We start from the raw sequence: 15,713 nt of genomic DNA, 5'->3' as shown, positions 1-15,713 counted from the left end.
AAACAAGATTGCGAGGACCCTGATGGAATCCCTCTGGCTGATGCATGTAGACCTTGACATCCATGACTCCATTCAGGAATGCATGGGAAATGTCAATGGAGCGCAAATGGAGGTTGTGGATGGCTGCAATGGCAAGGACAACTCTGATGGATGATATGCGGACAGTAGGTGCAAATATTTCGAGGAAATCAAAGCCAGGGCGCTGGTTATAACCTTTGGCCACATATCTGGCCTTGTAGCGCTCAACAGTGCCATCTGAGTTGCGCTTGATCTTGAAGACCCACTTGCCACCAATAGCCTTGACTCCAGGAGGTAGTTCCACTAGTGACCAAGTACCATTGCGCTCATGAGCTTGAAGCTCTTCCATGGCTGCCTCTCTCCATTTATCTGCATCAGGACGCTTCATTGCATCTGCAAACGACCTAGGCTCAGCAGAGTCTCCAAAGTGTGCCACTTCATCATCAACTGCCTCAGAATCACTGTCATCACTCTCAATGGCAGGAGTAGGTTGTCTGTGTTGAAGCCACCATGGTCTAGGTGGTCTCCTAGCCCTTACAGGGCGTCTCAGTACAATAGGCAAGTCAGGAGAAGGTGAGCGATGAGGAGGGTGATTTGGAAGCTCAGGAGGTTGATTCACAGGTGGTTTTGCATCAAGGTCCAAATGAGGCCCATTGTCAGGCAATGGTTGAGGCTGCTGAAGCGCAGCTGGTGGGCCCATATCTCCCCCTGGACCTGGTGCAGGGACATCCTCAATCAGGCCCAATGGCATGGATAGCGAAGGTGGAGTGGGAGGTGGAGGTGGGACATTGTCAGAAGACCTCTTCAAGCCAGGGAAGTAGCGCTCATCAAAATCAGCTCTCTCAGAGATAACAGTGTGCTTGGTGGTAGGATTGTAGAATTTCCATCCCTTGTATCCCTCAGGGTAACCAATGAACACACATTTCTCCATATGAGAGCCAAAGACGCCTCTTTTGTCCTTTTGCACATGCACATAGGCAGTGCAGCCTCAAACGCGAAGGTGAGACATGTCAGGCTTGCGTCCATACCACAACTCAAATGAAGTGGCATGGGCCATTGCATCAGTGGGACACCTGTTCCAGACATGCACCAAAGCGGACAGACATTCACCCCAGAAGCTGTTAGGCAATGCAGACTCTGATAACATGGCAGTGATACGCTCAGTCAGAAGTCTGTTTGCTCGCTCTGCCACACCATTCTGCTGAGGACGATTCCTGGTGGTATGCTGTCTGACAATCCCATGGTCATCTGTGAATTGCTCAAATTCCTTGGACATGTACTCTCCCCCTTTGTCATCGTGCAGAGCCTTGATTTTACGCTCCAATTGAGTCTCAGCATAAGCCTTGAATCTCTTGAAAGCATCAAAGACATCTGACTTGGCCTTGAGAGGCACAACAACACGGAATCGACTGTGATCGTCAATGAAGGTGACCCAGTAGCGATAACCAGAGAATGTGGGGGAAGAGACTTGGTGTACATCAGAATGGATGAGGTCCAAAGGATGAGCAGAGCGAGTATCAGATGAGGGGAATGGATTGGCATGCATCTTGCCAGACAAGCACGGTTCACAGACAGGATCAGGAGCAGCCTTGGATTCCAGTGTAAGCCCATTGACCAGATCTCTCTGTATCAGTCTCTTGACATTAGCATGATGGTGGTGAGCCAATCTGCGATGCCAGAGCATCAAATCAAGTGGTATAGTCGCAGTAAAATGTCCCAATTCAACACAAGCAGCAGTAGATCCATCAAGGAATGCTGCATTGTTGTCATTGATAGTTGCAGTGAACAAGAGAGTGTTGTCACGCATAAAGGATATGGAATGAGACGAAATAGTGACATTGAAACCACTTTGACGAGTTAAATACAAGACTGAGAGGAGATTATTTCGAAGATCTGGTACATGGAGCACTCTAGAGAATTCCACAGCCCTAGCCACTTTGCCATTCATCACAGGATTAAACACCACAGTACCAACACCAGCTGAATAGACAACAGTGTGATCAGCCAGCTTGATTGGCACACGATATGGGGTATAGTGGTGCATCCAATGACGATGAGGTGTCATATGAGAAGTGGCGCCTGTGTCTGCATTCCAATCAATGTCAGCATCAAGTTGGAGAGGGCAATGAGGATCAGAGGGATGAATGGAACGAAGACTTGCATTCCCAGCTGATTCAGTGACCACAGTAGATGAATTGGCATTGTTGGGCGAAGATTTGGGCTGCTGAGAGGTATTCTGAGAGTTGCTGGAGCCTGCCTGAGCCTTATTGCCACGCTTGTAGCGATTCTTAGCACCCTCCACTGCCTGTTGGCGACTAGCAATGTATCTGTGGCATTTGTCTTGGGTATGACCAAGTAAACCACAGAAATCACACTGAACGCGAGTAGAGGTGGTGGATTGGTTGCAATGATGGCAGTTAGGATGGGTGCAGGTGCTATTGGCAGTGGTAGACGAAGAATGCAAGGCAGAATCGACTTCAGCACAACGACGGCGATTGACCTCTTCAGCAAGGAAAGCATCCCTGAGCTGGGTCTTGTCCAAGGTGCCCAGAAGTAGTAGAGATGAAGTGAAGTGGGCATATTGATCAGGAAGCGCCCTAATCATGGCCATGCATGTCAATTCATTGTCCAATTCAGACAATGAGAAGCCAGTAGGATGAAGATTTTGAATCTGATGCATGCCTTCGTCAATTCTGGTCATGAGAGACTGCAGGGACTCGTCCTCCTTCTTTCTGATAGAGAAGAAGGCGTCGTCATAGGCATTAAATCTCGTCCCAGGCTTCTTAGAGACGTGCACAATTGCCAGTTTCTCCCAGATCTTGACAGGATCATCAATGATGCCATCAAGATGGATGCGCTGCTCTTTGGTGACATTGAGATATAATGCACCAGCAGCCTTTTCAGCTCTCAACTCCCATTTCTCTATTGCTTCAGCGTCAGTCCCAGGACACTTTTCAGCGCCAGAGACGAGCCTCCACAGTCCCTTGGTCATCAACCAAGCTTGCATTTCACCACTCCACTGGGGGTAGTTAGTGCCAGACAAGGGATGGAACTTGGGATCAGAGTCAGACATGATGGGTGTTGTATAAGACAATAGAGCAATGATAAATGATGTAGGAGATGGCTATAGGCGATGGAATAGTGGCAAAGACAATGGGCAACAGTAGGAGGCGAGCAGATAAGATGGTGAGGCGGTAGAGAGAGGATATGGAGAGGGTCAGAAAGCGCAAGGATAGGTCCAAATAGCGTCCAAAAAGCGTCCAAAAGCGATCCAGGAGGGTGCTAAGGCTTCCTAGTGCTGCTACAGGGTTACGCCTGTGTTCCCCTTTCAATTCCACACTGATATTAACAGAGAAATTGCCTCGAGACAGTGTTGGTTAATAGGGCTTGTATATGAGTCAATAAAGTGACTTAAGCTCCCCAAACACCGCAGACTGAGAGAGGCTCTAGGCAACAGCAAACTGAGGCAATGCAGGCGAGCTTCACAGTCTATAGGCTTGTTCTATCTGATAATGGACAGAGTAGAGAAGATTGGAGCTTTATGCACACACCAGATATGCCAAAAAGCGAAAAATAGGGCAAAAAGTCGAAATTGATGCAGAGACAGATAAGATGGATGGATTGCCACCAAATCAGAGGTATAGGGAACATTTTTATAGAGTAATAGATGGCCCAAATATCACAAGAAGTGAAGCACAGGATGTGGAGATATGCAATAGGAGTCCAATAGGGGTGAAAGTGCCAAAAATGCAAACTTCACAGAGGATGATGGAGTGGATGGATTGCCCCCAAATTGACGGTGTAAAGTGCAATAGTGTAGGGTAGTAGATGGCTCAAATAGGGCCAAGATCCGAGCACAGGATGTGGAGATATGGAATAGGGTGCCAAAAGGTGATCAAATGATGATGAAGGCTCACAGAAAGATCCAGCTCAAATTCAACCACTCTGACAGGTCTCCTAGGGTTATTTAGGCCGTAGAAGACGATGGTAGAAGTTACAGGACGATCAGATAAGGATTGGGCGAGATATGGTGCAGATAAGACCAAAAAAGTGTCCAAAATGGGGGTAACTTGCAACAAGGAGTTGTTGTTGGAGATCAAGATGAGATCAGAGTAATCTGAGGTGATGGATGAGATAATAAGAGTCCCAGAAGACAATGGTTATGATGGATAAGCAGTAGGACGCTTGGATGGTGAGATATGAGGTCAGGAAGATGGCTAGAGCACAGGGCTCATAACCTATTAAGAACAAAGCTTGAAGGAAGTGTCTAGCCACTTGCTGAGAGCAATCAGGGACTGGAACTAGAGTCCAATGTGAGTAACTAGAGAATAGGAAGCATTGGACTCTGCAATACTGTCCGAAGTTTTGTAAACAAAGGTAAACAAAGCAGCCACAAAGGCGAAATAATAGAGAACACAATCAATAGTGAATGATAGAAGAATAGATAGAGAAAGGAATGAAAATATATAGGTAGCACAAAGGTGCAGAATCACCAAAACTAACAAATTGTACTCCTAGGAGTCATTATACTGTAGCGAGTAGCACCTCCGACTATAAGTAGTAGGGGGTTTAGTATAGGAATACCTCAGTCGTTTCTATAGCCTCTCGGGCAGCGGCTGAGGTATGTTACATTACATTTATTAGAGATCACCTTAAACTAACATCCATTGTAGTTTCACTTAGGTAAATAATAAAGTCGTTTCTATAGCCTCTCAGGCAGCGGCTGAGTTTCACTTAGTTTTATTAAAACACAGTTCGTTTTTCAGTGTCTAGGAGTTTGTAGGCTTGCTTTCCATGTGTGTAGCCAATCATTATGGCTTTGCGCCCCTTGGAGTAAAACTTCCCTTGCCTTTTGTCTTTCGGAATCAAGGCATATGCTTGGCATCCAAAAGGGCAAAATAAAGTTGGATCAACTCTCCTTTTAAACAGTATTTCATATGGGGTCTTTCCATGGAGTCCTCATGCTGGGCTGCATGCTGTGATATATGCAGCTGTTTGCATGGCATCTACCCAAAATGACTTTGGGAGCTTAGAATCATGGAGCATAGTGGTTGCTAATGTAGCCAATGTCTGATTTATGCGTTCTGCAATGCCCTTTTGTTCCAGAGTATCTGCAGCTGTAGTTTTTTGGATGACACCATCTCCTCGGAGTTGATTTTTGAATGCATTGCCAGTATATTCTCCTCCCCCATCACTCCAGAGGAATTCTGTGTACAGTGGAGTGAAGTTTTCTTCTCCCAAATGAGTCCAGAAGAATGTTTGGACATCTTCTTTCCATTGCTTGTATCGTTCCAGTGCTTCACTTTTATGTTTTAGGAAATATATCCATGAAAATTTGGAGAAATCATCTACAATAATAATCCAGTACCGAAAACCCTCCCTGGAAGTTGGTTTGATTGGTCCTCCAACATCTGTGTGCACAATTTGTGTGGGGCGCTTGGCTTGGTTTCCTCCAGTGGACTTGAAAGGTAATTTCTTCATCTTTCCTAAAGCACAAGGTTCACAAAACTCCGGGGTTCCGGTAAGGGTGTCTATGTCCTGGAGCTGTCCTTTTGTAACCATTCGTTGCAAGCGGTCCATTCCAATGTGTCCCATTCTCCTGTGCAATAAATTTACATCTACTGCTGCAAAAGCTGACTCCGGGTTGATTTCAGGTTTTGCTTGGATGTGATAAAGTCCTCGCTTGTGTAAGGCAGTGAGGATAAGTTTCTCCTTTTTCCGAACTTCACAAGCATTTGACCCTGCTGGAAAAAGTGTTGATAACCCCGTTTTGGACAATTTGTGGACAGAGACGAGTGCTAAAGTGAAGTTTGGCACAAGTAAGACATTTGACAGTGCAATATTGTAGTTCTTTTTGCCAACCATTGCTTGTAGGATTACTGTTCCAATGCCAATGGCATTTACAGAGGATTCATCCCCAAAACTGATTGTCCTCGGAGGATGCAGAACATGGTATATTCCTGGCTCAAACCAGGAGCGGTGAGGGACCATGTGGGATGTTGCTCCGGAGTCAACAATAATTGTTGTTTTGGTCTTATTGGGTTCCAACACAAGGTAAGCTTGATTGTGTTTAGCAAGGGGCTTGGAAATATGTACATGTTCCAATGCAATGTGACTCTGTTCCTCCTTGGAGTCAGATCCAGATGATTGCTCCGCTGTATTTGCTTTTTCCTTCTCTTTTCCTTTATCCTTGTGTCTTTCCTTTCCCTTCTTCCTTTGACCTTTTCCGGCTGACTGAAGTGTTCGACACACTCCGAGGTGTTGTGTGATTTGGCTTTGTGGAAGTCACACCACTTCTCCTCAGATTTGAGTGCTGTTTCGGAACCTCCAGGGGCCTTCCCTGACTGTTGTGCAACTTCTGCAGTGATCCGGATCTCAACTGCATCAAAGGTAAGTTTATTTTCTTCAATCGTGTTGATTACCAATGACTGAAACATTTGCCATTCAGGAGTGCATGGGAGAGATTGGAGAAGAGCGAAGGCCATGAGTTTGGTATCAACTCCTAGTTTCATTCCGGAGAGGTGTGAATCAATTGTCTGGATTTTCGCAATGTGGTCCTGGATAGGTGATATCCCATCCCAGGACAATTTGGTGAGTTGCTGGAATAAATAGAAGGCCGAGGCAATATTGGACATCTGATGGAGTGAGACAAGTTTATCAAATAACTCCTTGAAGCTGGTGAGGTCTCCAGTCCTCATTAGGAGGGTGTTACGCATGAAGTGCTTAACAAAGTCTGAGGGTTCGTCGAGGTTTATAAAGAGACTTATCCGAAGACAAGTTCGAGAACGTAGTTCTGAGTGGAGGTCTTCCAACGGGAGTTGGTCTTCTTCTGAGTAGAAGTCTGATCTTAGGAGTCTAACTTTGTAAGTGTAAACTGCGTAGAATTGTATTAGAGAATACTACTGCTGTTACATGGTATTTATAATGGAAAGGAATCGGTGATAGGAGTTAGGTCCTATCTAGGGCAGGTCCGTCCGTTGAGGACTAAGTACTATAATAGGTACTGTGAATACGAGAGGAACAGAAGTATATGTGAAGGAAATGAGTCATTGGTCCAATGGTATGACCAATGAGTAAAAAGAAATGAGTAGTCCTTAAATGTTCAATAGAGATCATAACAGAGGCCATCAGAAATGTGGTCCTGGATGATTCCATGTGCCTTCTCATCCTTAAGTATCCAGGTGATCTCAGGATCCTCCGAGGAGGTAGGTTTTCCTGGTGAGGGCTTAAGCTCCTCTCTAGTAACAACCCAGAGAACTTTTTCCCGACGTAGCTTTGAGATGATCCAGAGTTTCCATATCTGAAAATTGTTGGGTCCAGTGAGAACTGGACATGCGGATGTATTGTGTGCTGTGGTCATGGTTCCAAGGTTGCCGTTTCAAATAAGGATTATTTCCTGTGTAGCTTTTGCGCACCAGGGCTCATAACCTAATAAAACTAAGTGAAAATCAGCCGTTGCCCGAGAGGCTATAGAAACGACTTTATTGTCAACCTAAGTATAGTTATGAGATGTAATCCATGTTAGTGCCATTACTATTATGTAATCCGACATCACTCTATCACGGGTGAGGGAGGCTATCACAACACAATGGGATCCACATCCGTGTACAGTGATTCTGGACCTTCTGGGCATGCAACCAATCAGTATGCGTTCCAAGTACGCCTTGGTAGCTTAGTTGGTAAAGCACCAGACCATGAAAGCTGGAGTCCCAGGTTCAAGCCCTGGCCAATGCATGTTTTCTCATACTATAAACAAATGTCATAATTTGTCAACCTAAGTGAAACTACATTAGATGTTAGTTTAAGGTGATCTCTAATAAATGTAATGTAACATACCTCAGCTGCTGCCCGAGAAGCTATAGAAACAACTGAGGTATTCCTATACTAAACCCCCTACTACTTATAGTCGGAGGTGCTACTCGCTACAGTATAATGACTCCTAGGAGAACAATGGTGACTCCATGGAGTGGTGGCTATGCTCCATGCAGAACAATGGCTGCTTTGGCAGAGACCGGGTTTATCCGGTTTTGTCAGGAGTGGCTGGCATATTATTCGAAGCCATTTGCTTGATGATTGATATGAATTCCATCCCCTGGAACTCTTGGATGTCGTTGCTCCGTTGTATCTACTCCTTGAGACCATTGAGAGTGGCTGCACCAGATAGACGAGCAGATTCTGAACGGGATGTGCCAGTTACTACTGACTCTGCCATTGCAAAACCCTCTACCAACATAAACCTTCTCTTCCCACCAGATATGTTTGAAGCTGAACTAATAGGAGGGCGGGCTGTAATGGATTTAATGGATTGATTGGAAGTATGGATAGGAACTATGGTAACTTCATTAGTACAAACAGTTGCTGGTGAGTCCTTCCCCGTCGTATTGACATTCATGGCAGCTTCCTCGTCACTATCGCCCTCAATCTCGCCGTCATTTTCCTCATTGCTGACTGTGCCTCCTACAACACTCTGAGAAGCCCAGAAGGCATGCGCACCTGTTGCATGCTCAGGCATCACATCCTGCATCAATTTGAGGTACACCCATTGGCTGTTTTTATACTAGCTAATATCCTTCTTCAGGTTTCCCTGAGACAAATATGTGAGGGTTAGCGTGTGTGAATGTTTAAATGAAGGTAGATACCTGGACGGCATTGTCCCAAACAACCTGAGATGCCTTGTTTACATCCACATCCTTCTTTTCACTGTAAGTGAACCCAGATGCCAACTTGAGGTAACTAATGTTCTTGAAATCGGCCTTGAGCTATTGTAAATGTGAGTATGTGAGTCATGTCTCCTAGGATTTTGTTCATTTACTGACCTTGTTCCATTTATCCTTGCGCGCCCGGGCACTCTTTCGAGAGCCCTTCATTGTATGCGTCTCCATTTCTTGGGCTATCATAGTCCAGAAATCGTTCTTGAAGGACATCTTTGGGCCACCTAACTTCTGGTGAGCCTTTATGAGATTCAGAAACTCGGCGGTGTCTTCAACTGGCCAAGCTCTTTTTTCTCTTTTTTCTCCTACAGCTGCCGCCTTCTTTCCTTACCCTGTTTTACTAGTCGACATCTTCTTCCTTTGAGTGCGAGTTCGAGAGAGGGCGATGAGTCGAGTGAATGTCGGACCATGGTGCCTCAGGGTGTATGTATGGACGCCTCAAGGTGAGATATGGATCAGCCTTATCTTGGACATCACACCTTACTCCAGGACTTGCGTATTCTACAACGAGAAAACTCGGCACCCCAATTTTCTGCCAATGCAGCTAGACGGGCTCTATAGCTCCAAACAATGGCTGCACCATGTTACCAAGATCTCCGATGCTGTCCCACGCATTGGTAGCTATCTGCTGATAAAGATGATTGACGCTATGCTCTATGTCTTAAGATCCTTTAAAGAGTATTATCTGCGGTCGCGTTAGTGTATCACCCTTTTCTAAGGAGCGTATAGCGGTTTCTGCCCAGATAAAAAGACCCGATGCACACCACGTAAATCCCATTTCTTCATGGTAAGGCTCCGCATGACTACTCTCACATTGTCTCTCGACTTTGCAAACCCTGGACGAGTATACAAGTCATCCCCTAAGGTCCAAAGACAAACCTCGCACTTCATGGCTTTATATAAACCTGGTCACCAAAATCATGCATCATGAACTGGGCTTCAACGGCGAACAGCGCCAACTCTTCTCATTTCTTGGTGGGACGCTGGGGCTAGCAACCTAGCCAGAGAGAGTACATTTTTAATCGCTATAAACACCCCTTACATACCTCCCATCTCAAAAGCCCATCACCGAATAATACCTCCCACATTGCGCTCCCATCCCCGTTCCCCTGGCTCGTTTCCTTCATTTCCTTCCACTCCTACCCCTTCCGCACTTGGCTTGATACAATGTTATGGGAAGTGGACCAGAAACAGTAATCTTCTCTGAATATAATAATCAGTAAATTAGTCTGCGCAAGATATGTACGGTGATGCTCACGAGATGAGATACAATATCTGGGCATGATTGTCAGGCTACAAACTTCAGGACAGGGAAAAACTGGATTTGCCACGAGAATGCAAAACAAGAGAAATGACTGCTGGCAGTCTATAATCATCACTGGTATCTGCGTAACATGGATTTTCAGCCCTGGTCAGACCAAGGGTCTGTAGCAAGGCGAATGACATGTTCGTGGTGTAATCGGAGGAGAGGTGATGTGAGAGGTTGAGGAGGTGTGATCGACAATACAATAGAATCCTGCAATGAGAAGATTGATATCAAGACTCGTAATTTCTGGCAAAAAAAAAGTGGGAACACACCTTTACAGCAAGCTGGGGAATACTAAACCCAGGCGTAGTAATTTCCTTGTTACATTGCAATTCACCTTCCCAATCTAGCGTATCCAAGCCGTCCGTCGAAGAAGAATGACGGAAGATAGGCTTGATGTCACTAGAAGATGACAAGGCCCGCAATGTTCCTTCACCGAGGACTCGTTTGCGATGGATTTTTTCTTCGCCAACTTTTACTATTACCTGGCGAGAAATGTAAACTCGAATAGCAGTACCGATGATTCCTAAGCTCGAGTTGGACCCCGTTGGAGAAGATACATGGTAAATAAATGCAGATAATGAGGACTTCGGCCCGCGGAGTTGTAGGTGGAATGGTATGACATCGGTCAGTGCGAAGACTTGCACGGATGGGATGAAGAGCTGGTAAAAGTTAAAATGTAAAGTTCAGTTGGCAAGGTGAAAGAATAACGAGAATTGAGAGGTATTCACCGAACACTGTATCGGTACAATACCAGAACTTGGTACCGAGTTCATTGTGGACATAACTTGGTGCCACTCTTCTGGCGACGATTTTACGGTGGACATGAAAGACAATCCACTGGGTAATATAGGTGCATGGGGACGAGAGCGTGGGTAATAATGTAGAGGAATAGATAATCTGATGAAAAACAAGAAAAAGAATAAGTAAAACGTCTAATATACCAAGAGGATAAATTTGCTTACGTTTCACTTTGAGTCAAGAATGGGAGAAGTTGTCGAGGTTTTGAGAGAGCGACAGTGAGAGTATATGAACATGATGCGGGACTACCTTCACTGTCGAAAGTTGGAGGGAGAGGATATTCCTGGCCTCCGTCCTGGTAAGTTGTCGGAAATACCAAAACAAAAGGTATGTTGAGCGGAGGACGCGCAGAAGAGCTGCCGTCGGACTGCCACATGGTGAACGAGCTGGCGATAAGCGTTGTTTTACTTGAGTAGAAAGACATCTCTATTGTGAGCGCGCCTTCGAGCTAAGATAATCATGTCAACACTTGGCATATGGGATAAAGTATGATTGTTTTACCTTCAAGTGCACGGCGCTAAGAGTGTCCACGTTGTGGAGAGAGATATGACCTCGTACCAGGGCGTTTCGACCGTACGCAGGAACGATGCTACCTGGACGCTGATCCTTCAGAACCAGTGTAATGTCATCCGTTATTCTTCGAAAAGAACCTGTATAAGAGGATAAAGCCTGTCTCTGTGTTTGCTCAACGGTCCGCTCGCCTGGGAGCAGAATAGTCGAGTAAGACGGAGATGGCGTTGAAGGAGTATAGGTAGGTAGAGTGTGGTCCGAGTCCATGTCAGTGATGGAAATATGAGGCGAAATAGTGAATGTCTACGTCCGAAATAGCTTATACAAATTATATACATGGTTAGGCAAACGTCAGCTTGAGTCATATCTAAACAAAAGTGTATGTTACAGTCGAAACACGATTAACAAGCAATACTGCGGTGCCGCAGTTATAGCAAAAACTCAAATTTCAGTGTGGATGATGGTCGTGAGTCATACGGATGCTATACCTCTGCTATACTTAACCCACAGTAAAAAGTGATCGCTGCGACATATTGAAGAGTCAGATCATACCCTGAACCGCGTGTCAATATTCGCGGAGTTCGTTTACCAGACGCCGCAATTATAAACGTTTCGTCTCAGTTTCGTCTCTTGAGGCCTCCTTGACTTGAAATCTCGGGACTCGCAGTGGCTAGATGTTTCCAACCAGGTACCGCAGTAATTTAGTCATCGACCTGTGGCAAACGCCACCTTATCGTTCTTGCACCCATTTTGGTTCACCTTGATCCTGGGATGTAAGGATACAGATAAATTGTGAAAACGAAAAACGAAAAAAAACTAAAGCAAAAGAGCAAAAAGAAAATGACGCCCTATGAACAATAGAAACATCCATAAATAGCTATACAGACCAGCGTCGGGAGGACACAGCACAAATCCACTAATGCATAGACATACTTCAAACCGCTGTGCCTACTGCCGTAGCATCAATGTCACTCGTAACTCTACTGTCATCATCGTCCCCTTCCTTCGACAAGGTCTCCTCAAGTTTCCTAGCAGCTTCTGCATTGCGTATAACTTCCCACTCTTCATCACTGCTTACGTAACTGTGAGGCCTTTCCTCTAGTTCGCTCGCATTGCTACGAATGGAGACAGGGCGCTGCGCCCTGAGACTATTCCTCAAATATCCAGCGAGCAACAGCCTGCTACCCCTCGTGTTGCCATAGGCCGGCGGAGGTGGAACAGCAATAATATTATCCTCCACATCTCCAGTCCCATGTCCACTTTGAGCAATTGCAGCAGCATATGTCGGTAAAGGTGCTCGATTCCACGGAACGATTCCCATATTGCGAGACGACGACGAAAAGTTGCGGGACGTGGGCAAGATAGCTCCAGGATGTAAGTGAACGAACCGCTCGGCGCGCATGCGGAATATCCGGCGTTCGAGGAATATCAGCTGGACAAGGACCATGATGGCAAAGATGATGTGGACGTAGACGACAGTGGTACTGGACGGTAGAACGCTCTGTTGTCCCGAACTGCCTTCGACTGACATTGTCGCATTCGTCGTGCTGATATGCTGCACAGACAAAACCCATCCTACCACAGTTACAGCGATGATCAAGAATTGGAGGGTAAATATCAGCAAGGTCGATAGACATATGCCTCCATACGAAGGGACTTTTTCTGATTTGAATAGTGACGCAATAAGTTTCTTCGCACACGGATGATCTGAGGGTGTGTTACTGGAGGCTGTAGATGAGGTTGTCTGTGGGGCAGCAGAGGAAGATGGTGGAGATGTAGAGCCCGCTGTTTCCGAGGCTTGGGAATCAGGAGCAGGTGAAGAAGTTGAAGACTCAGCAGTTTGCTGCTCAGCGGGTACTGTAGTTTCCTCCCTGTACCCGATTTCTCCACGTTTCAACGGCAAAGGACCTGCCTGAGGTGGTGACGATTCTCTATCAGCGTCTGATGTGCTGAGCGCCTGAGAAATTGGAGCGTTCAACGCCATTGGAAATGATGGTAGAGGTCAATAAAAAAACCTTGCCCGGCAAGTAATAAAAAGCGAAAACCAGCGCTGAAGAAACAATATACACCAAACGCCTGCCTTTAAAGAATTCAATGAACTGAAGAGAACGATAGCATGGACGACCAGGTCAAGAAAGCGTAGCGGTATTAGATGCGGGAAAGGTACCGCATAGTATCCAGTGCCACCAAAAAGGCTATGCTTTCCCACAGGTCGATTATCTGTTTCTAAAATTTGATGAAATTTCACAAATATGGCAAGTCTTGTAAATGATGGTAGAATAACAGTGCCAGTAACTCTAGCTTTAGTCTCCTCTAATCAGACCTTCCAATCTAGCTTCATCCTCAGCCATCCTCAGCTCTGGATTCCTCTTTGGGTATTATGGGTCCAAGATCAACAACAGTGTAAAACGAGAACGTTTTCACTTCAGGTGCTCTGGCCATCGTACGGGAAGGTGTACCTCCATCTTCTGAAGGCACTGGGTCATCTGACCGGTACGTATACGCCACAAGCATGTTAAACTATGATGGCAAGTTATTCGCAACGATCATGAGAGCTGTGTTGTCAAACTAACCTTGACATTTCCTCGCGCTTCTTTTCCTATCGTGACCTCTCCACCAACCATAGTCACATTGGCTCTCTTCTCCAGAACGCCTACAGTTTTAGTTTTAGATCGCCCATCTTTACTTCCTAAACCTCTCCCATCAGTGTCATGGTCCAAATTATCATCCCCAGTGCTAAACATATCCTCATCATCTTCATATTCCCATGCTTCGGCAAACGCAGCAACCGGAAAAGGTGATGTCGGGAGGGAGACAACAAACGGAGGCCTACGAGCTTTTGCAGCAGCACCATCACCTGAAGTAGCCACGTGCATCCGTTGAACATTAAGTTTGACTTGAATAGGATCATATAGAGGATTAGTTAGAGCAAGGTGGAAAGGATATGCTTCCCCGGCTCGAAGAACGCCGCCCGTGCTGGAGCCTCTATCGTCAGATGCACCACGTCTCGACCCATCAGCGCGAGACTGAGGGAGAGGAAGAGCGACCACGATAGCTGGAAGATAATTAGCAGCGACCAACTTGATCTTGTATCGCACTGATTGTGCTTTCTGCTCTGGCTTGATTAAGATGTGCCTACAGGTAGGGCATCGTTTCGATGTCTTTGAATGTAAAGGTACGCGAAGAGGCTTCAGATCGCTGACATCATAAAAGGGATGATAGGTTTTCAGTATACTTTGATAATGCCACCACCACGCACCTAGTTTGTAAAGGAGATGTCCAGCTGTTGACCCATCTTTGCTCCAATGTAGCCACCTCTCCAACAGTCTCAATATGTCTCATAAACTCAACATCAACCTGTTCACCAGCGCCTGATCGACTTGCAGCTGCCACCTCAACCCTACTCTTGTACTCGTGCATCTCATCCTTGTTTGCGGTTCTATCTTTTCCAGATCGACTACGTGTGATGGGATTAAACTTGCTGACCCCGGGTATATCGCGCGCAAGGGCAGCGGAAGCAGCGGCTGTGATGGAAGAGGTATGAACATGGTGTGAGGAGGGAGTGCGTTGGTGGGATGGAGAGGAGAGGGATGATGTACGGAGAAAAGGTTCAAAATGCTCTTTCAACCTCTCAAATTCCAACGACTCCGGCGCCGAGTCTTCGAATTTTTGTAGTTGGGCTGCGAGTGTTGAAGTTGAATAACGTCAATCGATAAAAGACAAACAGTGAGGTGGCTCATACCAGCTAATCCGGTAGGCTTCTCAAAAGTGACGCCAATTTCGGCCGAGTCCCATCTGCAGTAGTTACAGTAAAGAAAGAATGGCGGTTCACCAACTGTACTGAGAGGAATGGACGATAGTCGACCATCTCCCGAATCTGGTGGGTCTGAAGGAACGACAGACAGAGTGTTTCGACAGTTGGGACACAAGAAACAGTTGCGCGCACATCTGATATCTTTTGATGAGGTATGGGATGACAATGAACATTTGTGTCTGCTCACCTATTTTTCTCTGCGCGCACGCTCGCACTGGGTACCTCGAATAGACAGTTGGGGCAGTAGTAGCCGCTCACTTCGACAGACACACAGCGGTCACATCGAACAGCATCGCATTCTTCGCAAAAGAACAAAGTGTGCAATGGGTGAAAGCTTGAGGAGGAGGAGGCCAAGTGAGGTGGTGGAGGGACTACCAGAGGGGATGTCACGTTTGTCAAGCAAGGACAATGATATTGTAGGGTGGGTGCCATTGCCGTCCAAGAAAAGTGTATACTAGTAGCTAAAATGATAATAATTATGATAATGGTCCTAGTAGACTAAGTAGAGGACCATCGCTGTGGCTGGAGCTTGTTTACAGCTGTTATATTCCAA

The 15,713-nt window shown here is 46.0% G+C and overlaps 7 protein-coding genes across 7 annotated transcripts; all 7 read right to left on the bottom strand.

The window, feature by feature from the left end:
* Positions 1 to 1,432: 1,432 nt before the first annotated feature.
* On the bottom strand, positions 1,433 to 1,888 carry SERLADRAFT_338881 (uncharacterized protein; the record flags this gene model as incomplete). The annotated part of the gene is made up of 1 exon (XM_007319798.1): positions 1,433 to 1,888. A coding segment is annotated over one exon (456 nt), but the record flags the coding sequence as incomplete, so codon positions are not given.
* A 75-nt stretch (positions 1,889 to 1,963) lies between these two features.
* Positions 1,964 to 2,422, bottom strand: SERLADRAFT_338116 (uncharacterized protein; the record flags this gene model as incomplete). Its single annotated transcript, XM_007319797.1, has 1 exon — positions 1,964 to 2,422. A coding segment is annotated over one exon (459 nt), but the record flags the coding sequence as incomplete, so codon positions are not given.
* Positions 2,423 to 2,521: 99 nt separating this feature from the next.
* On the bottom strand, positions 2,522 to 3,091 carry SERLADRAFT_349564 (uncharacterized protein; the record flags this gene model as incomplete). Its single annotated transcript, XM_007319796.1, has 1 exon — positions 2,522 to 3,091. A coding segment is annotated over one exon (570 nt), but the record flags the coding sequence as incomplete, so codon positions are not given.
* A 5,052-nt stretch (positions 3,092 to 8,143) lies between these two features.
* SERLADRAFT_416304 (uncharacterized protein) lies at positions 8,144 to 9,435 on the bottom strand (the record flags this gene model as incomplete). Its single annotated transcript, XM_007319795.1, has 3 exons — positions 8,144 to 8,536; positions 8,658 to 8,777; positions 8,835 to 9,435. The coding sequence occupies 3 exons, from the start codon at positions 8,940 to 8,942 to the stop codon at positions 8,144 to 8,146; spliced, it is 621 nt and encodes a 206-aa protein (XP_007319857.1).
* Positions 9,436 to 9,661: 226 nt separating this feature from the next.
* On the bottom strand, positions 9,662 to 11,619 carry SERLADRAFT_362164 (uncharacterized protein; the record flags this gene model as incomplete). Its single annotated transcript, XM_007319794.1, has 6 exons — positions 9,662 to 9,932; positions 9,988 to 10,245; positions 10,308 to 10,697; positions 10,767 to 10,935; positions 11,001 to 11,284; positions 11,338 to 11,619. 5 exons carry the CDS (start codon positions 11,611 to 11,613, stop codon positions 10,132 to 10,134), a joined length of 1,233 nt encoding a protein of 410 aa, XP_007319856.1.
* Positions 11,620 to 12,094: 475 nt separating this feature from the next.
* On the bottom strand, positions 12,095 to 13,504 carry SERLADRAFT_470828 (uncharacterized protein; the record flags this gene model as incomplete). The annotated part of the gene is made up of 1 exon (XM_007319793.1): positions 12,095 to 13,504. The coding sequence occupies one exon, from the start codon at positions 13,328 to 13,330 to the stop codon at positions 12,281 to 12,283; it is 1,050 nt and encodes a 349-aa protein (XP_007319855.1).
* Positions 13,505 to 13,603: 99 nt separating this feature from the next.
* SERLADRAFT_450380 (uncharacterized protein) lies at positions 13,604 to 15,592 on the bottom strand (the record flags this gene model as incomplete). Its single annotated transcript, XM_007319792.1, has 5 exons — positions 13,604 to 13,866; positions 13,920 to 14,544; positions 14,606 to 15,026; positions 15,089 to 15,294; positions 15,348 to 15,592. 5 exons carry the CDS (start codon positions 15,590 to 15,592, stop codon positions 13,690 to 13,692), a joined length of 1,674 nt encoding a protein of 557 aa, XP_007319854.1.
* Positions 15,593 to 15,713: the final 121 nt, after the last annotated feature.

This window comes from Serpula lacrymans, assembly GCF_000218685.1.
Source record: "Serpula lacrymans var. lacrymans S7.9 unplaced genomic scaffold SERLAscaffold_8, whole genome shotgun sequence".
NCBI classification, from domain to species: Eukaryota; Fungi; Basidiomycota; class Agaricomycetes; order Boletales; family Serpulaceae; genus Serpula; species Serpula lacrymans.
Note: the sequence above shows the minus strand (reverse complement) of the source record. Positions and strands in the feature narration are given on the sequence as shown.